This window comes from Urocitellus parryii, chromosome 7 (genome assembly GCF_045843805.1).
Source record: "Urocitellus parryii isolate mUroPar1 chromosome 7, mUroPar1.hap1, whole genome shotgun sequence".
Classification (NCBI taxonomy): Eukaryota; Metazoa; Chordata; class Mammalia; order Rodentia; family Sciuridae; genus Urocitellus; species Urocitellus parryii.
The window spans coordinates 183,509,470-183,528,548 of record NC_135537.1 but is presented as its reverse complement, the minus strand read 5'-3'; the positions used below and the strand labels follow the sequence as shown (position 1 = coordinate 183,528,548).

The following is a 19,079-nucleotide window of genomic DNA, read 5'->3' as shown; positions in this document are numbered from 1 at the left end:
GGGCGTCAGAGGGCCAGACCTGAGCCTGCAGGGTGTCCTCGTGGCCAGGGGAGGGCGTCAGAGGGCCAGACCTGAGCCTGCAGGGTGTCCTCGTGGCCAGGGGAGGGCGTCAGAGGGCCAGACCTGAGCAGTCATCACCTGAGTGACCACACATCAGACAGGGCTCCAACCCATGCTTCACAGACCCCCAGCTTCCCTGGAAGGGCAGGACGGATACAGGCCCTGCCAGCTGGCTCCCTCCTCTTTGGGCTCCACCACTGGGCAGTCAGCAGCCCAGAAGACCAATTCCTGGTCCACACCCAGCGTCGGATGTCCTGTGTGACCCTGCAGTGCTTTGTTTTAAGGTCTCCACAAACACGTCACCCGGAAGCCAGCGGACAGAAGCCGGGGGAGGATGGGCACTTGCAGGTCAGGTGTGAGGTTTTGCTTTGACACCTAGAGCTGTTCAGGAGAAGCTGAGGGACCCAGGGCCGTGGCCTGGGGGCCACCCTGCCTGAGGATCTAGGGTGCTGCTGGCCTCTGGCGAGACACCTCAGTCACCAGACGCCTCTTTCCCACGCCTTCAGCAGGGCTCTGGGGCTCAGGGTTGGGGGCATTTCTGCTTGTCACTGAAACAGGAAGGGGACTCTCCTCAACCTCCCTCTTGCTCTTTGTCCCCGTGGATCTGGGGTTCTTTCAGGTCCCGGCCAGCAGGGGGCAGCACCCGATCGCAGTGGCAGCCGCACTGGCCCCGTCTGCCAGAGGGCAGGGGAGGTCTATGCCTGAGCCTCCCCCAGAGGGAATCGGGTCCCTGGTTCCCTCCCCTCCCTCCCCTCCCCCTCCATCCCCTCCCCCTCCCCTCTTCCTCCCTCCCCTCCCCCTCCCCTCCCCCTCCCCTGACCTTCTCTCCCACCTGCAGGTCCTTTTTTGGGGGGTACGGGGGGTTGAACCCAGGGCTGCTCTACCAGCTACACCTCCAGTCCTTCTCTTTTTTTTACTTTGACAGGGTCTCATTGCGCTGTCCAGGCTGGCCTTGACCTTGGCACCCTCCTGGGGTCACAGGCGGGCCTCCCAGCCTGCTTTCCTTCCCTCTTAACCCATTTCGAGGTCTAGAAGATTGAGGGGAGATTGAGCTGGGGCTGACTTCCATGCCTGAGGAGGCTGATGAGGGTCACTGCACAGTGGGGGTCACGGCCATCCTCTGTCCCCTCCTGTGACGTTGACAAAGGACAAAGCTGGCAGATGAGGTGCTTGGGGAGGGCAGGGCACCACAGGGCCTCTGGCATCAGGTGGGCTGCTGGATATGTGGCCACCCTCAACACCTCCTGCCCCTCCCCGGGGCCCCTCCTGCCCAACCCCAACCCCGGGGCCCATCTGGGGCTCGTGGGCCAGTGCTGAGCTGGGGTAGCCCAGTGACCACTCCCGTCTGTCTGATGAGCGGCCAATCCCTGGGCACAACCTTGAGGCATTTTGCAGATGCCCCTGAGGGCTCACCCTCCCCCAGGCCCCACCCAGCCCCGTGGGCCCCTGGGACCCCCCATGGAGGCCCTAGCCCACATGGGGTGACCCGAGTGTTTATTTCAGGTGGTAGGTGTGCCCCCTCATCAGGCCCCCAGCTCCCAGGAGGAATCCTGGAACGGGGTGGCCGGCACTGACCGCCAGCTCATAGGGCCACCACCCTGGGCAGCTGCACCGTCTCTGGATTTCGTGCTGATGCATAGTTCTGGGGTGAGACACAGCTCTGGACTGTCAGTCACATTACAGAGAGCCAGAGGCTACGGAGGGCTCAGGGTGGCCAAGTAGAGGGGCAGCACTCCTGGCCCCTGGTCGGGGTGGACAGTCGCCAGCACAGAGCCGGCAAGGACACATCAGTGCCAGGCACTGGAGTCTGTCCAGCACTTCCCCGGTCACGTGCCTAACCTGGCCCCCACCTGCAGGTCCTGGCGTGGCCTGGCAGCCCCTCAAGCCTCCAGTCCCTCAGTGAAGGGGGCTCCCATGGGCCCCGTGAAAGATGCAGCCGAGGCCAGATGGGGCAGGATGGAGGGGGGAGGGACCTCCCAGGTGGTGACCTCTGGGTGGCCTGAGACAGTGGGAGGTGTCCTGGCTGGGCTGGCAGGGGAGGCAGAGGGGCCAGAGCGTTGGACAGAGTCCTCGGGCTGCTGGGCACGCAAGGCTGCCTTCCCACTCTTTCTGCACTCACCACCCAGTCCACCCGACTTGGAGTCCAGGAGAGCAAAGCCACAGGACGGTGCTGTCCAGCCAGGGCCAGTGCCAACCTGGCACCTGCCCCTGATGGCTTGCGGGACGGGGCTCCTCTGGGGCCTGAGCTAGCCTGGAAAAGGCCTGAGCTGAGCTGCCCACTGGCCACAAGCTGCGTTCCCGCCGGTACCATCATCCGTCTGGAATTTAAATGGAAAAACCTGTCTTGGCACATGGGGAGCGGGGAAGGCGCACTGCTTGGGACAACCTCCCCAGTGCCTGCTCCACACCCAGAGGATGACGGAGCCCAGGGCCTTCCCCAGGTGGCGCTTCAGGCAGCCAGGCAGGACCCACCTGGCAGGCAGGTGTACAGGTGTAGGCTCTGGGCAGGAGGAGCACAGGCTTTTGCAAAGGAATCACAGTCATCCACCCTGCCACCCTCCCAGGCCAGGGCCACCTCTCACCCATAAATGCTATCGCTGTGGTCACCCACAATCCAGTAGGTGTTCCCTCAAATCCTTTTGATGAAGACAATGTCCCAAAGCAGAGAGCTCTGTGAACAAGTAAACAGTGGTATCTACTTGTCGTAGGTGGGACTTCCCAAGAGCTCTCTTCCTGGAAAAGTTAGCAGCACGGGGAACTTAGGTGTGTGTGTTTCTTGTTGGTAAATTATGGGAGAGGACTCACAGACCTGGGCAGGTGCCTGGGTAGTGAGATCTGTACCTCCTTGCCCGGGTGTGTCCCCACACAGCTGAGCACCTGCTGTTCTCCCCCTGTGGACCCACATCAGTGACATCTCAATGCTTGCTGTTGGGGAGAGAGGGTGGGGCCTGGGGCTGTCACAGCCTGGGCTCTGGCTCTGTAGCCCTGGGACTGGGCTGGGCCACTCCCCTGGGAGCTCACGGTACTTGAAAAAGTCCCATGGGGCCCATGGACAGCCTGGAGATGTGGTGTCACCCTCTGCCAGGGCCGAGGTGATCCAGCCCCTGCAGACCTGCCTGGAGACCGCTGGCCAGCAAAGACAGGCACCCAGAAAACTGATCATGGACTGGATGTCCCCTCCCAGCCCGGGACCCAGCGACACATCTGTTCATTCACCACCACGGTGGGCCACAGCCTGTCAGTCACCTCCCCTCCTAATTCTGCTCTGCCCTGAGGCGGTTGGGTGGGGCATCCCCTGGCCTGGCAGGGGTCGCTCCCTTCAGTCCACCAGTCCCCATGCTGGCCGCTTCGCTGCTCCAGGTCTTCCTGGGAGCCTTGTGGGCCCCCCACAGCCAGGATCCCCACCGTTCACCCCGCTCCAGCCCAGACCTACCACCCTTCCCTCCCAACTGAGCGTCTCACAAGGGGATTCCCAAGCAGCTTCTGTGCAGAGAAATCCCTTCCCCTATTGCACCCAAATTACCAGAGGCCTGCGTGCAGGCCAGGCCAGGAAGGGTCCTGCTCAGGGGTGAGTGCCCATGGCACAGCCACCCAGGGAACAGTGGTCTCCACTGAGGACGCGTTAGCCTGCACCCACCCAGCCCCACGGCTGGGATCTGCCAGACCCAGGCATCCACCTCTACGTAGCCGAGCTGCACCACACCTCGCGGGCGAGTCTGAAAGCCGCTAGCTCCCAGACCTTCAGATGGGAGAGAAGATTCTGCCTCGAGGCTGCCAGCCCACAGTCTCCAGAGCCTTTGCTGTGTGTGTCTCCTGCAGGAGACGCGTCTCCTGGGCTGGTTTGTGGTGAGAGTGGCGCCCCTCTGTGGATGGCCCGATCACTGCAGCACACTTCAGGTGAGGAGGTGGGCCTCAGACCAACAAGGAGACAGGAGGCCTGGTGCTCAGTCCATCTGTGCACACCGACCTGTGTGCACCCTCGTCCTGACCCTCTGCTGTCTGCCTCAGACCCATGGACCCTCGGCAGCCTCAGAGCAGAGGTGTAGCCAGGGCAGGTGGGGCCAGGGGCCTTCACAGTGCCTGCTGGGCTTCACACACTCCTGAGCTACAGGAGCCTGCATAGATCACCTTCCTGGCTTTGATGGCACCTACTGCCCCTGGGAGCTGGATTCTGGCAGCTCACTGGGACTTGGGTGCCAGGAATGAGGTGGAAAGGGAGTGACCGAGGGTGGGGTCAGGGGGTACTGAGCCGCAGAAAGTTGTGTAGGGTCCTTGTGTATCTGTGTGTGCCTTGTGGGAGGTATGAGAAGATGGCCAGGTGAGGGCCAGATGAGGGCCAGGTGAGGACCAGGTGAGGGCCAGATGAGGGCCAGGTGAGGACCAGGTAAAGGGCCAGGTGAGGACCAGGTGAAGGCCAGGTAAAGGGCCAGGTGAGGGTCAGGTGAAGGCCAGGTGAGGACCAGGAGAGGAGTCAGGTGAGGGTCAGGTGAAGGCCAGGTGAGGACCAGGAGAGGAGTCAGGTGAGGGCCAGGTGAAGGCCAGGTGAGGGCCAGGAGAGGAGCCAGGTGAGGCCAGGTGAGGGCCAGGTGAGGGTCAGGTGAAGGCCAGGTGAGCACCAGGAAAGGAGTCAGGTGAGGGTCAGGTGAAGGCCAGGTGAGGACCAGGAGAGGAGCCAGGTGAGGCCAGGTGAGGGCCAGGTGAGGGCCAGGAGAGGAGCCAGGTGAGGCCAGGTGAGGGCCAGGTGAGGGCCAGGTGAGGGCCAGGAGAGGAGCCAGGAGAGGCCAGGTGAGGGCCAGGTGAGGGCCAGGAGAGGAGCCAGGTGAGGCCAGGTGAGGGCCAGGTGAGGGTCAGGTGAAGGCCAGGTGAGGGCCAGGAGAGGAGCCAGGAGAGGCCAGGTGAGGGCCAGGTGCCCCCTGTGGGCTGCATTGCACCCTGCGGAGTGCTTTGTCTCAGCAGGACCCTGCACACCTGCCCGACTCTCCCTGGGGTGGCACGTTGGTGCTCAGCTGACCAGCCGCCACCTCGGTTCCTGCAAGGACGCTGCCTAGTGCTCACCTGCTCTCCACCCCTGGGTCTCCCTCCCTCCTCTCCACACCGAGGTGCCTGGAGGTGTGCACACTCACAGACATGTGCACACGTGTCTTTCTCTAGGACTCTACTCCTGTCGGGCCTGTGGGGACATCTGGGACGTCTCAGGTGCTCAGAGACCCATGATGTCCCCTTCCCTGACCTTGGCTGGGAGGGACCAGGCCAGGCCTCATCTCAGGCTCATCCCTGTGGTCCCCTGCTCTCTGCTCCAGAAGAGCTTCCAGGTGGGGTCAGGCATGTTGAGGTGCTGTGACTCTCTCCCTGGGCCGTGAGGCCACCCGTGCCCCCAAGAGACCCCACACTTTGGTCATGTCCACCTCAGGGGGTCAGGGGCCATGGACAGCCCTGTGGCTCCAGGAAGTCCCCCCTCTGGGGCACCTTGGCTCTGGAGGGCAGGAGGGTTCCCAGAGAAGTGGGGTCCAGAACAGGGGCCCTCCTGGCCCGCCTGCCCACAGAGCCGTGTGCCTGTGGTCTTCCTGCCACCTGTGGTTCCTCCTCGTGGTTCACTGCTGTGTGGTGCTGTGGGGCCCGGGGCTGGTTCACGAGGTGGCCCAGCCTCCCTGGCCCGGCTCCCCCCACTTCCAGCATGCCTCTCCCTGCCCCTCCCTGAGGCCCGGGATGCCACCTGTCCACGTCATCCCTGACACTGAGGGACAGTCCTTTTAGCCACAGGTGTGTGTTCCAGCCCCTGACAAGCATCCCCGACAGCCAGGCAGCTGCCCCCCGCGTGCCGTGGTCCGGGGGCAGGACCCTCCTCCCTGACCCTCCTCAGCCATTGTGCTGAGGCAGAGGCTGCAGAGCTCCGGCTTTATTGTGCCCAGGGCTCAGCAGGGCAGAGCGGAAGCCAGGAGGGCTGGGGCAGGGGACAGGGAAGAGGTGCCCAAGGCTTCCCAGCCAAGAGGGCAGAAGGGCTGCTCTGGGAGCACACGGCCAGGGCATCAGACCCCCATGGGCCTGGGAGGCAGGCCTGGCTCCAGAGACATGTGTGGGAGGAGCATCTGCACCTGGTGGGGACGTGGCCAGCTCGCTGAGGGCAGCAGCGAGAAACGGAAGAAGGTGGAGGAAGAGCAGTAGAGGCCAGCTGGGGGAGGGCGCTGGGGAAGGGCCGCCGGGCATGACCTGGGCTCTGGGGCCTTCCCTGCCTGGACTCCCTGACCAGTAGGCTCACACAGGGGACAGTATGAGGGTCTCCATGGCCTGTTGGCTGCTGGAGGACAGTGAGTGTCCTGAGTCCCTCTGGAAGTGGACGTGACTGGGCAGGAAGCTGCCGGTGCCCCCGTGGCCACTGCTGCCCCTGGAGCGGGGGCGTCCCCGCACGTGCTCGCGGTAGTTCTTGGTGAGCAGCGTGTAGAGGAAGGGGTTGAGGCAGCTGTTGCCGTAGGTGAGGCAGGTGGTCAGGTAGTTGACGAGGCGCGCTGTCCGGGGCGCCAGCGGCAGGGCCTCGTGGTACTGGGAGAGCAGCTGCCACAGCCAGAAGGGCAGGAAGCAGGCCCAGAAGAGCAGGACCACGCTGAGGATGAGGCGGAGCACCCTGGGGTTGGGCAGCCGCCGTGTCTGCCTGCAGGAGGCCAGCTGTGACAGCCAGTAGGCCCGGGCCAGGCGGGCGTAGAGCAGCCCGATGACCAGGCCGGGCCCCACGATGCTGGTCCCGAAGAGCAGCGTCAGGTAGGCGCGGTGGGCACGTGGGCCCCAGGCCGGCAGGCAGAGACTCTTGGGGCCCCTGTGGACCAGCCGGATGGCGAGCATCATGGGCAGGGTCAGCAGCAGTGCCAGCAGCCAGGTGCCCAGCACCAGCAGCTTGCGGTAGCCCTTGGAGCGCTGCGCGGTGTCCAGGGGCCTCAACACGGCAGCGTGGCGCTCACTGCTCATGACGGTCAGGGTGAAGATGCTGGCGTGCATGGTCAGGAAGTCCAGGCTGAAGAGGACGCGGCAGCCCACGTCACCAAAGTGCCAGTCCTTGGTGATGTAGGTGGCCACAATGAAGGGGATGCTGAGCAGGTAGAGCAGGTCTGCCAGGGCCAGGTTCACCACGTAGGCGTGCAGGGAGGCCGAGGAGCGCAGGAAGCGGCACGTGACCACCAGCGTGTACACGTTGCCCACCATGCCCACCAGACCCATGGCCGAGAGCACTGCCCCGAGGGCCCCCATGGCCACCAGGTCCTGCAAGGAGCCGGGCTCCGTCGGGCTGGCCCAGGAGCTGTTGAGGGACACATTGGGGCCACCAGGTGGCCTGGGCGTGGCACTGCCTGACACAGCCAGTACCGGGAACGTGGTTGGGGACTCTGGGCTCAGCGCCATCTCTGCCTTCAAGCTGGGCTCCTCTGGGACGGCGGTTCCTGGAGGACGGGGTGTCTGTGGGCAAACGGCCGCCTGTGGGAGGAGTGCCGTCAGGGTGCAAGGCAGCCTCCCTTCCACGCCCACAGGCCACCCAGAGGGACCTGGGAACTATGTGACCAGCTGTCCCCAGGGAATTCCCCAGAGGACCCCAGCCCAGGCCTCCATGCCAGCCAAGGCCTCCAGGGCTGACTGGGCTTTTCTGAAAGCAGAGCACAGCAGTGCAGCCCTCAGGGTCAAGGCCAGCGCGGGAGGAGCTGGGCGTCCTGGGTCCAGCCTGAGACACCTCTAGCTCATGTCATTTCACTTGTACATTTTTAAAATGTGTTTTCTTCTAACTACAAAAGCAATATCTGCTGACTTTAAAAGTCCAAATTGAAAGTGAGGTAAAGGGAGAAGACCTTTGCAATCTCCATTTATCAAAGGAGGAAAACAAGCCTGGACCCTCACGCCACATGCAGAGCCACGGGTGGCAGACTGAGCCTGGATCCTCACACCACACACACAGCCACGGATGGCAGACTGAGCCTGGACCCTCACACCACACACACAGCCACGGATGGCAGACTGAGCCTGGACCCTCACACCACACACACAGCCACGGATGGCAGCTGAGCCTGGACCTCACGCCACACACACAGCCACGGATGGCAGACTGAGCCTGGAATCTCATACCACACACACAGCCACGGATGGCAGACTGAGCCTGGACTACACGCACAGCCACGGATGGCAGATCTATGTGTAAAAGGTTAAATAGATTTATCAGTTGGGTGCCTGGAAGAAAATAGGAGAATATCTCCATGACCTTTGGTGAGAAAAGATTTTTTAAAAATAAAATTCATTTAGAACATTAAGAGGGGTCTGGGGTTGTGGCTCAGCGGTAGAGCGCTCACCTAGCAAGTGCAAGGCTTTGGGTTCAGTATTCAGCACCACATAAAAATAAATAAAATAAAGGTATTGCATCCAGCTACAACTAATATATATATATATATATATAAAAGGAGAGAAGACCCTGAGGGCTGTCCTCCCCATGTCCAGCCCTGTGTTGCCTCTAGATGGCTTCCCCCTTCCTTCTCGCAGCTGCCTCTGGTCTGGTGAAGCTGGCCGCGATGTCCTCTCCCACAGCTGGTCAGCTAACCTCCCCGAAGTCGCCCAGGCCCCCTGGCTCAGCTGCCCTACCTCTTGGCCAGTGCCCAAGCCCTCTAGGGGTCGCCCACCTTCCCCCATGGGACTGTTAAAAGAAGGCGAGAAGGGAGCAAGACCCCCAGCCTGACAGTCCCCAAGTAACCGGTGCAGCTGGAGGGTCTTTGGGGCCTGGCAGAACCCGGGCCTAGGGCCCAGGGACAGGACCGCCAGGAAGCCCTCACCAAGCCGGGGGCAGGCATGGGCTCAGGGTCTTCCATCGGTTCCTTGAGGATGGAGACCTGCGTGTCCAGGGACCTCCGTTCCCTCTGGGCGCCACAATGCCAGCCCCGGGGCGCAGGAGCTCTCGGGACCCCAGCCACGCGCGCTGCACCCACCTGCCGCGGCACTCGGGTGGTCACGGAGCCATCACATCTGTCCACCCAGCCTGGGGTCGCTCGGGACAGCCACCTGGCCTGGCGTCTGGTGGCTCCGCACAAGTCTCCGACCACTTCGCGGAAAAGTGGGCTCTGGGAACTTCTGCGCTGTCCCCGCCGGCGCGGAGGGGCGGAGGGTCCGCGGCCTCCTGGGCGTCCAGGCCAAGGAGGGAGGTGCCCGCCCTCTCCACGGGGAGAGCGGCGCCGCGCCGGCCCCTGGCCGCCGCCACCTGCCCGGTCGCCAGCTGGGAATGCGCCGGGGCCCAGCGCCAGCTCCGGGTATTAATAACCCAGCGTCGGCGGCTCGCGGGCGCGGAGGGAGCGGTCTGCCGGGCGGGGACTCCGGGGCACCGGGGACGCGGACCGCGGGCGGGTGGCGCTAAGGCCTCAGGGAGGGCAATGTTCCGGGAGGCTCCTGCGCGCCCAGGTCACGGCCAGGTCGGGTGTGGCTGGGCTCAACCCGGGGGCCTGGGCAGGTCCGCCGCCCTGGATCTGTGCGGGGTGGAGAAGCCAGGACTCAGCGGCCACTCACAGCCTCCACTTGCAGCCTCCCGCTGAGTCTTCATGACCTCGGATTCTCCGCTGTCAATCAGGCTTTGGGGGCGAAGCCACCTGCCACCCCAGGAACCCTCAACCCCTTCCCAGAGAGCCAGGGTCTTGAAAGAGGCAGGCGTGGGGTGGGGACTGTGGCGTCGTCCAGCCCAGGCGCTGCCCGGGAGCTTGCAGGGCCGGGTCCAGCCCCAGGTGTCGGGGCTGTGGGCTTCTGTGGATGAGCAACCTGGGCAGGGCTGGGGATTCAGGGGGTCTGGCTGCATCTGACCTGACCTCGTCCTCTGCCTGGCCCTCCTGACTCTAGTTCACAGCCTTTCACACTTCAGCAGAACCCACGAAGGTGACCCTGGGAAGCAGCCAGGCCTTGGATGTGGGAGGACGTCACATTGAAATGAGGCCCCTTTGCCCTGGGCCAACCTGGCGCCCACTCTCTATCCTCCTGGGACTCCACCTCTGACTGCAGGCCAGCTGCCAGGGTGTGGGCAGTCGGTGGTCAGTTGCTGCCTGTTGGGCCTCCAGTGCCTCTCTGCAACAGCAGTCTTCCCTGGCCACCTAGCCCCTCCCTCTCTTCTTAGCTCTCTTCTCCAGGTGCATCCTGAAGGTGCTGTCCCCTCTGGGGCTGTCACTTCTACTGCCTGCAGAGCTGAGCGGTGTCACTATCCCTCTGTGTCATCGATATGCAGGTGGCACACTGCCCAGGAGGAGGCTGGAGGAGTGGGGGCAGGAGGGGCAGAGGGTGAGGGTGGGACCCTCAAGCCTTGTCACCCTTCACCTGGAGCCACAAACCAAGAGCACCTCTGGGGGCAGCATCCTGGAGAGCTCAAGGGGGGGTTGTGCCCAGGGTCGAGGGAAGGCGAGGTGGTACTCATGCTTGGGTTGAAGGGACAAGGGAGGGGAACATTATGGCTGCTGAAGTGACTGCTGGGCAGGCACTTTGGGCTTTGGGTGGAGTGCCACACCACTGTCCCAACCCACCTGCCTCTGGAGGGTCGCCACTGTCCCCGCCCACAGGAGCATGTGGACCTGGCTTTCCCGTTGCTCAGCTGGATGTAGAGGGCCTGGGGAAGTCCATGCAGTCATCCTCGCTGGACTTAGAGAAGGCTGGAGCCTGCTTCTGAGAGTGGACACAGAGTATCTGGCAGAGACTCCGAGTCCCAGACCCCTTCCCCTGCCCTGAAGGAGCTGAGAGTCCCCATCTGTCCTGGGAGAAGACCCCATGTTCCTAGGACTCACGCCATCTCCTCAGGCCTGGAATGGATCACCAAGGGGCCATGATCACTCTGCAGCCAGTAGTGTTGACCCCAAGGGGACTGTCATGTGCCCTGCCCTGTCCCTCCAATGTCCCCTTTCAGGTGTCCTGGTGGCAGATGCTGGCTGCACTCCTGCCTCGGACCGGCCCCTTGCCCTGGCATCTCATCTCTAGGACCTTCACAGAAACGAGCTCAACCCAAGGAACCCGGCCCAGCGGGGTGCCACCCAGTGGTGGACCCCTGGCAGGCCCAAGGCCCGGCCTTGGCTTCAGCCCCTGGTTCTTCAGAGGCGGGTGCTCCACACCGGGTCAAAGAGGACGGGATTTTCTAATAAAAGAGCCCAAGAGTCTTTCTATAACTTTAAAAATACAATGTCCAAGATTAAGAAACCACACAGAAGAATCAGTTGACTCAAAGGTTGGCCAATGGAATGATCCGAGCTCCGAGAGACAAGGAGAAGAAGAGACACAGGCAAGCAGGGAGATGGGGCCCCGTCGTCCAGCGGCCTGGCACTGGAGCCCCAGAGAAGAGGAGCGAAAGGGGACAGAACCAGTATCTGAAGTGTGGCCGGGAGCTTCTCAGAACAAGTCAAGAACCTCAGCAAGTCGCAGGCAGGAGAACCACCCCTCTGCACCGCAGCAGAGACCTGAAGACAGAAGTGGCAGTAACGCCGTCGGATTAAAACAGAACCAAACAAGTGGGACAAGGAACCAACGACAGCTGGATTCTCTCCAGAAACCGTGGAGACCAGCAGAGGTCGGCCTACAGCTCTCCAGGGAGCTCCAGGGACTTCGGACCTGGCTCGGAGCACATGCAGCAGGGACGTCGCTGGGGGTGGCCCAGCTGGGGCTGGGCTGGACTGGGGACTCATGCTGGGGACGCCGCCTTCTGCTTCATGGTTTTCCATCCCCAGTGGGCGTGGAGTTCTTCTTCCTCTTTCCCAACACTCCAGAGCATCCTGGACCTCAGATATCTCCAATGACTCCTTCTCCATCGTTTGTGAATCCACACTCCAGGGGACTGGGGTGAGGTTGGGAGCGGCTCTGCCTATCGCTGTGGCTCCCAGACACTGGGCTTTGGGCTCAGGTGTGTGCTCAGTGTCCTCTCCTGGGAGGAGCTTCAAGTCCCCTCTGCCAGGCCCCAGGAGAGCTTCGTGTGCACAGCCACCGTCCCCAGGCTGTTTCTGGGCATGCTTCTGGGGATGAACTCTGCCTTCTCCCATCCCTCTTCATCCCTCTTCTGTGGTTGGAGCAGAGAGGGCAGAGCTCGGCCTCTGTTAGGGTTTGAATGTGAGGTTTCCCCAAAGCTCATGTGTGAGACAGTGAAAGAGGTGTAGAGGTGAGGTGACTGGGTCCCGAGAGCCTTGACCACCCTGTGCATCAATCCCCGACGGGGAGTGACTGGGTGGTGACTGAAGGCAGGAGGGGTGTGGCGGGTGGAGCTGGGTCCCTCGGTATGCCCTTGCAGTCTGTGTTTTGTGAGCTGAGTTTAGCTCCTTGGTGCCATGTTCCCAACTGGTTTCCTCCATCACAATCTTCCACCATGATGTCCCGCCTCCCCTCCAGCCCCAAGGAATGGAGCCAGCCTTCTACGGACTGAGACTTCTGAAGCTGTGAGCTCCCAAATGAACTTTTCCTTAGCAGGATGTAAGATTAACACCCATAAATCAATTGCATTCCTTTACATCAGTGATGAATCAACTGAAAGAGAAATTACAAAAACGATCCCTTTCAAAATAGCCTAAAAATAATAAACATTTGGGAATCAATCTAACAAAAAAGGTGAAAGGCCTCTACAATGAAAAATACCGAACACTAAAGAAAGAAATTGAAGAAGTCCTTAGAAGATGAAAAGATCCCCCATGCTCTTGGATAGGAAGAATTAATATTGTCACAATGGCCATACTACTAAAAGTGCTATACAGATTTTAATGTGATTCTTATTAAAATTCCAGTGACATTCTTCATAGAAATAGAAAAAGCAGTTATGAAATTCATTTGGAAAATAAAAGGTCCAGAATAGCCAAAGCAATCCTTAGCGAGGAAAGTGAAGCAGGAGGCATCACAATGCCAGGCCTTAAATTATATTACAGAGCTATAGTAACAAAAACTGCATGGTATTGGCACCAAAACAGAAGTGAACCAATGGTACAGAATAGAAGACACACAGACAAGCCCACATAAGTACAGTTATCTCATACTAGACAAAGGCGCCAAAAACATACTTGGAGAAAAGATAGCCTCTTCAACAAATGGTGCTGGGAAAACTGGAGATCCATGTATAGCAGAATGAAATTCAACTCCCCTCTCTCACCCAAAACTCAGTTCAAAGTGGATTAAGAACCCAGGCATTAGGCCAGAGACCCTGTGCCTACTAGAACAAAAAGTAGGCCCAACTCTCCACCGCGTTGGCTTAGGAACTGACTTCCTCAACAAGACTCCTAAAGCACAAGAAGCAAAATCAAGAATCAATAAATGGGATGGAATCAAGCTAAAAAGCTTCTTCACAGCAAAGGAAACAAGAATGTGAAGAGAGCCCACAGAATGGGAAAAAAAAATCTTTGCCATTTGCACCTCAGATGGAGCATTGATCTCCAGGATATATAAAGAACTCAAAAAACTTAATACCAAAACCAACCAACCAACAACCACAACAGCAACAAAAACCCAAATAACCAAATCAATAAATGGGCAAAGGATCCGTACAATCAGTCCACAAATATATGAAAAATGTTAAATATCTCTATCAATTAGAGAAATGCAAATTAAAACTACGCTGAGGGGCTAGGGCTGTGGCTCCGTGGCAGAGTCTCGCCTATGTGGGGCACTGGGTTCGATCCTAAGCACCTCAAAAAAATGAAACCAAGGTATTTTCCACCTACAACTAAAAAAATATTTAAAAAAACTATACTGAGATTTCATCTCACACCGGTCAGAATGGCAATTATCAAGAATACAAGTAACAATAAGTGTTGGCGAGGATGTGGGGAAAAGGTCCACTCATACACTGCTGGTGGGACTGCAGATGGGTACAACCGCTCTGGAAAGCAGTATGGAGATTTCCCAGAAAACTTAGAATGGAACCACCATTTGACCCAGCTATCCCACTCCTCAGCATATACCCCCAAAACTTAAAATCAGCACACCACAGTGATGCAGCCACATCCATGTTTATAGCAGCTCAATTCACATATTCCGTAGCTGAACTATGGAACCAACCTCAGAGGCCTTTAATAGATCAATGGATAAAGAAAATGAGGTACATGTACACAATGGAATATTACTCAGCCACAGGGAAGAATGAAATTATGGCATTTGCCGGTAAATGGGTGGAACTGAAGACCATCATGCTGAAGCAGACCTGAGACCCACCCCCCTGCCAGAAGACCCTTACCATACTTAAAGCTATCAGCAAAATCTTCTGCAGAGGGTATTGTGGTTTATAGCTTCCTCTTTGTTTGCAAATGCCAAGTTTTCAGGGGGAAAAATTACTTTTATGTAGAGTTCTGCGAAAATGTAACCCCCCCCCCCCAGTATAAAGTTCAAAGAATTTCTAGATTCAGGATCCAGAGGAGAATTTCTGGCACAAGCTCTCCTCTGGACAAGCCGAGGCAGCCAGTAAGCCTGCGTCCTGCTAATTCCTCAGCTGTCCAACTTCACCTGTCCTGCATCGCTGCTAAGTGAAATAAGCCAACCCCCCAGAATCAGAGGCTGAATGTTCTGATGAGCAGATGTTAATACACAGTAAGGCAGAGAGGGGGGTCTGTGTTTTGTGAGCTGAGTTTAGCTCCTTGGTGCCATGTTCCCAACTGGCTTCCTCCATCACAATCGTCCACCATGATGTCCTGCCTCCCCTCCAGCCCCAAGGAATGGAGTGAGGGGGATGAAGGGACCTCACTTTCCCATGCCTGAATGTGGATACACGACCAGTGAGACGGCACGTCACGTACAACTTCCAGGACGGATCCCACTGGAGTGAGTCACGCTGCAGGTACGTGTCACATGTCGAGAAACACTCGATTGTCAGGCATGTCTAGAAAGAACAAATGAAAATCAAAAATAATTGTTCTTGCCAGGTAAGGCGGCCTCCCACCCTATCAGGACCCCGGGTGCATGGCAGCTCCACCCACAGTTCAGGGAAGAAATACCACGCCAAAGACAGCCGAGCGTCCAGCTCTGGGTCTCCTTGGTGGCCCTTCCTGGTCTTCACGGTGCTGCTCTTGGCGGGATGCCAGGGATGGAGACAGGCGAGGGGACCGATCTCGGGGCTGTTCTGCACCATGCGTGGGATCTTAGTGGGGCTCAGCCCCTCCCCGTCTCACCTACCCGCCTAGAGGTGCATGATTCCTGGTCAGGTGGACCACGTGGCCCGTGCGAATGGCCCGGTTGGTGTGAGCAGGGGAAGGACTTGGGGAGGTGCTGATCCATCCCTCCTGACACCCTAGAGGCCTGCAGTCCCTGCGCCTCAGAGAAGGAAGGTGACCCAGGAGCTCCCTTCTGCTCAGACCCTCGGCCCCAGGCCCCACCCAACTTAGCCTGGCCAGAGCGGCTTCCCTGGCCACCTCTCACCTCCTCCTCTGCACGGAGCCGTCTGACCTCCCCAGCACCCTGGAAATCCACACCCCCCACAGCTCCTCAGGGCCCAGCTAGACTCTGCCCTCAGTCAGCAGGGAGCAGAGGGCTTCTGGTCTGGGGGTTCAGGGCCAGCCACAGGGAACCTGAGACCCCAGGATCCCACTGCCTCCGGGCTCTCGGTGCAAGAGGGTCCGTCTCCCGCACAGCAGGAAGCCCTGCTGTGCCCACCACAGAGACCTGTCCACCCTGTCCTCCCTGTGCGGCTTGCCATCCTGGAGGGTGCTCGGGTCACACACAGAAGCCTCCAGGGGCCCGGCCTGCCCAGGGCCAGCACTTAGACATCCCAGCCTGACAGGAGCCCAAAGACTCATGGGCTGGACACGTGGGGTCCAGGACCACACTGGCCCAAGGCAACTGGCCACGCCCTGTGCTTCTGGTGTGGCCACGGTCCCTTGTCCCTTGTTCATGACATTCCACAGAGCCATCAGCCACAGGGCAATGTCTGTCTGTCTGTATCCCACAGGAAGGATGGACATCCATTCAGATCCTATGGACGTGGGGGTGTGGGCTGCCCTGAGAGCCAGGGCAGGGAAGGAAGGGACAGGAGGGGCAAGGAGGGAAGGAGCTCGGGCCTGAAGGTGCCGGTGCGGAGGGTCAGCTGGGAAGCCTGGCCTATGCGGATGACCTTGGCCTGGACCTGCGTGTGCACGACACGGCCAGTGGTGCCCGAGGCTGGAGGGGGAATGCTGGCTTGGACTGTACCCGTGGGACCCCCACACCCGCTGTGCTCTGCACAGGTCACCTGGCACACCTGATCCACTTGTGTCCCACTGAATCCTGAGTCATCACCGTGAGGCCCGTTTCCACAGAGGCGGCTCCGGAAGCTCTGCTCTGAGCTGATGGAAGATCGGCCGTCTGAAGGACTCTTTCCACCTGGCCGCTGGGTCCTTGAAGAGAGCTGCAGGCAGAGGCTGGTTCGTGGACGGCTTTGGAGGGGCCCATCCAGCCTTCAGCCTTGTCACAGAGGACACCTTGTCCAGGACCTGCCTCTGCTGGTGCTCAGAGTCTGGAGTCCATCCAGCTGCTGGGCACGGGGGCAGGTGCACAGAATGGTCTGTGGTGGACATTGGGAAAGATGACCAGAGAGAGCAAGACTGAGGGGACAGCTTGGCTGCACTGCCCACAGCAGACCGCAGAGCAGGGACCACCTTGTGCAGAAATGGCCAGCCGACTGGTGTTGGCCGCCTGGGGGCCTCCCAAGGCTGAGGGAAGGAGGTGGGGAGGACGTGCTGGCCAGAGCCCAGTCCACTCTGCTCTTCCAGGAGATACTCCTCTTGGTGCTGTGGGTCCAGGTTGCAGAACTTCCCCAATCCTCTTCCCCAAAGCCCCCAGGTCTGAGAGGCAGCTGGACAATGACATCAAACAAGTTAAAGCCTGCACAGCTGTCCAGATGGGGAGGGGAATCAACCAGAGGACAGTCTCAGACACCGCGGCGGCCCCAGCGGAGCCAGGCGCTGAAGCTGGCAGGAGCAGATGGATTCGGTGCGCTCCCGACCCGGGAGGCCTGAGCTCTGGACTGCTGAGATGCAGGGCACACAACTCTCCAGGACCACAGACTTCTTTCAAGATTGACCTCCGGGAGCCTCCAACCTGGGAGGGAGGTGCCAGGAGTCCAGCACTGAAGCCTCCCTGGTCACCCGGGTCACCTGAAGGCTGGAGGACCTCAGAAAAAGGCTCAGTTCAGGATCACACAACTTCACATCTCAAGTTGCTGAGGCTGGCCTTCTACTAGGAAATCCTCCTGCTTCAGCCTCCTGAGTTGCTGGGATTACAGACGTGTCACCTGGCTCTGACCTGAGATCGGGAGTTCAAAGATAGGTGGAAAAGGGACTCTTTCACACCTGCTTGGTCAGCTGAGCAGTGACCATGCCCCAGGGAGATGGTCTGAGTGTGGACCCCAGTCCTCCTGGGCTGGCCTCCTTTGAAGTGTCAGACCTGGAATCTAAGGGTGACCATGTGCCCTGGGTCTGGGTCTCAGAGTCCAAGTGCCATCGCAGAACTGAACGCTCAACCACAGAGGATCCCCAGGCCCTGGGAAGGAGGCCGCAGCTCAGCAGTCCTCCTGGAGCAGGACAGCCAGGGCTGGCCTCTGTGGCCAGCAGGAGCATCAGGCCAGACTGTGGCTGGCCACGTGGGAGCCAGTGCTGATGCTGATGACTGGCTCTGGTCCACTTGAGCAAGAGAGCGGTCTCCAGGACCAACCTCCAGGCTCCCGGAGACAACTGGACACAGAGGACACAGGACCCTGCCCGACAGGCAGGAGCTACTGGCTGCAACTGAAGGAGCCATGGTGGGTGAGAGCGCGCAGAGTCCCTGGCCTGCAGGGCCCACCTCCGCCTTTCCCAGGGCCAGGAGCTGCCAGCACACGGCAGGCTCTCTGTAGATCTTTCTGGAATGGGCCTGGGGATGGACTCTGCACACCCCCGGCATCTCTCATGCTTCTTCGCTCCGCCCCAGCACCCCCGCCCCCGCCGACCTGTCTGTCCCTCACCGTGTCCAGGCCCACTCCAGGTCTGCCTTCACGGGCCGAGCAGCAGCCCCCTGAGGAGACACGGGGCTCGCGGTGAGCCTGTGAAAAGCTGCGGGGCTCTAGTGCTACTTAGAGCCTGCCCCTGAGCAGCCTGCCCAGGCCAAGATGCAAAGGAGCTTGACCCTCTGTGGCAGCTTCAGAGTGGAGGGAAGGTGGCCCTGTGCTGGGGTGTGGCCGGGTGGCAGTGGCTGCTTTGCTCTGGAGGGGAGGCACTGCAGCGGGGTCTCAGCGCACTGCTCTCTGAAGGGACCCAGGTGTGCCTGCTCTGGGCCCCTGAGCTAGAACCTTTGCAGCTGATTGTCTGAAATTCAGGTGAATCTCAAGTAACAGCCAGTTGAAGTGAAGTGCAGTAGCACTTAGTGAGTCCACAGACTTGCCACCGAGCCGGCTACCTGGCTTCTGATGGCTTCCTTCCCCCAGGAGGGAGGCCCAAGCCCTGTCCAGCCCCCGGGAGCCGCCCCTCTGCTCTGGATCGGACCGTTCTGAGTCTCGCACCCCAACGGCTCGTGGTACTCCTTCTCTGGTGACGGGCTCCTTGCGCGCAGCGTGCCGTGGAGGTGGGTCTGTGTGGCCCGGGCCCTTCCCCCTTCCTCCCGTGGCTGAGTACTGTTCCGAGGCCAGGGCCGCCACGCTGGCACCCATTCCCCCTCGGGCCGGTCAGCACGGATGGTGCTGCTGTGAGCTTGCCCGCAGTGTCTCCAGCTCTTTAGGGTCTAGGCTGAGGAGGGGGACTGCTGCTCACAGGGCCGTCCTGTCACTTTGGGGGACGCGTTGGATTTGATCTCCCTCACCCTAACTTGTGACGTGGTGTTGAAGAAGAGCTGGGGGCAGCTCAGGGGCAGGGCTGCCCCTCCTGATCCGCGAGCGCCGCAGCACAGCGCCCCTCGAGCAGGAGCAGAGGCTCCGAGACCCTGCTGAGGCTGCCTGGGAGCAGGACCAGGTGCAGGTGGCCCGCGGGCTCCCAGTCACCGAGAGCTCCTAGGGTGGCGGGGCGCCTCAGGGGGAGTGGCGGCCTCTTCTCCAGCACTGGCATCAGAAACCTTCCCGATGCAAGACCCAGACGCTGCCG

General features: G+C 60.2%; 1 protein-coding gene across 1 annotated transcript; it reads right to left on the bottom strand.

Moving 5' to 3' along the window:
- Nucleotides 1-6,257: 6,257 nt before the first annotated feature.
- Uts2r (urotensin 2 receptor) lies at nucleotides 6,258-7,446 on the bottom strand. Its single transcript, XM_026381332.1, has one exon. The coding sequence runs from the start codon at nucleotides 7,444-7,446 to the stop codon at nucleotides 6,313-6,315; it is 1,134 nt and encodes a 377-aa protein (XP_026237117.1). The 3' UTR covers nucleotides 6,258-6,312.
- Nucleotides 7,447-19,079: the final 11,633 nt, after the last annotated feature.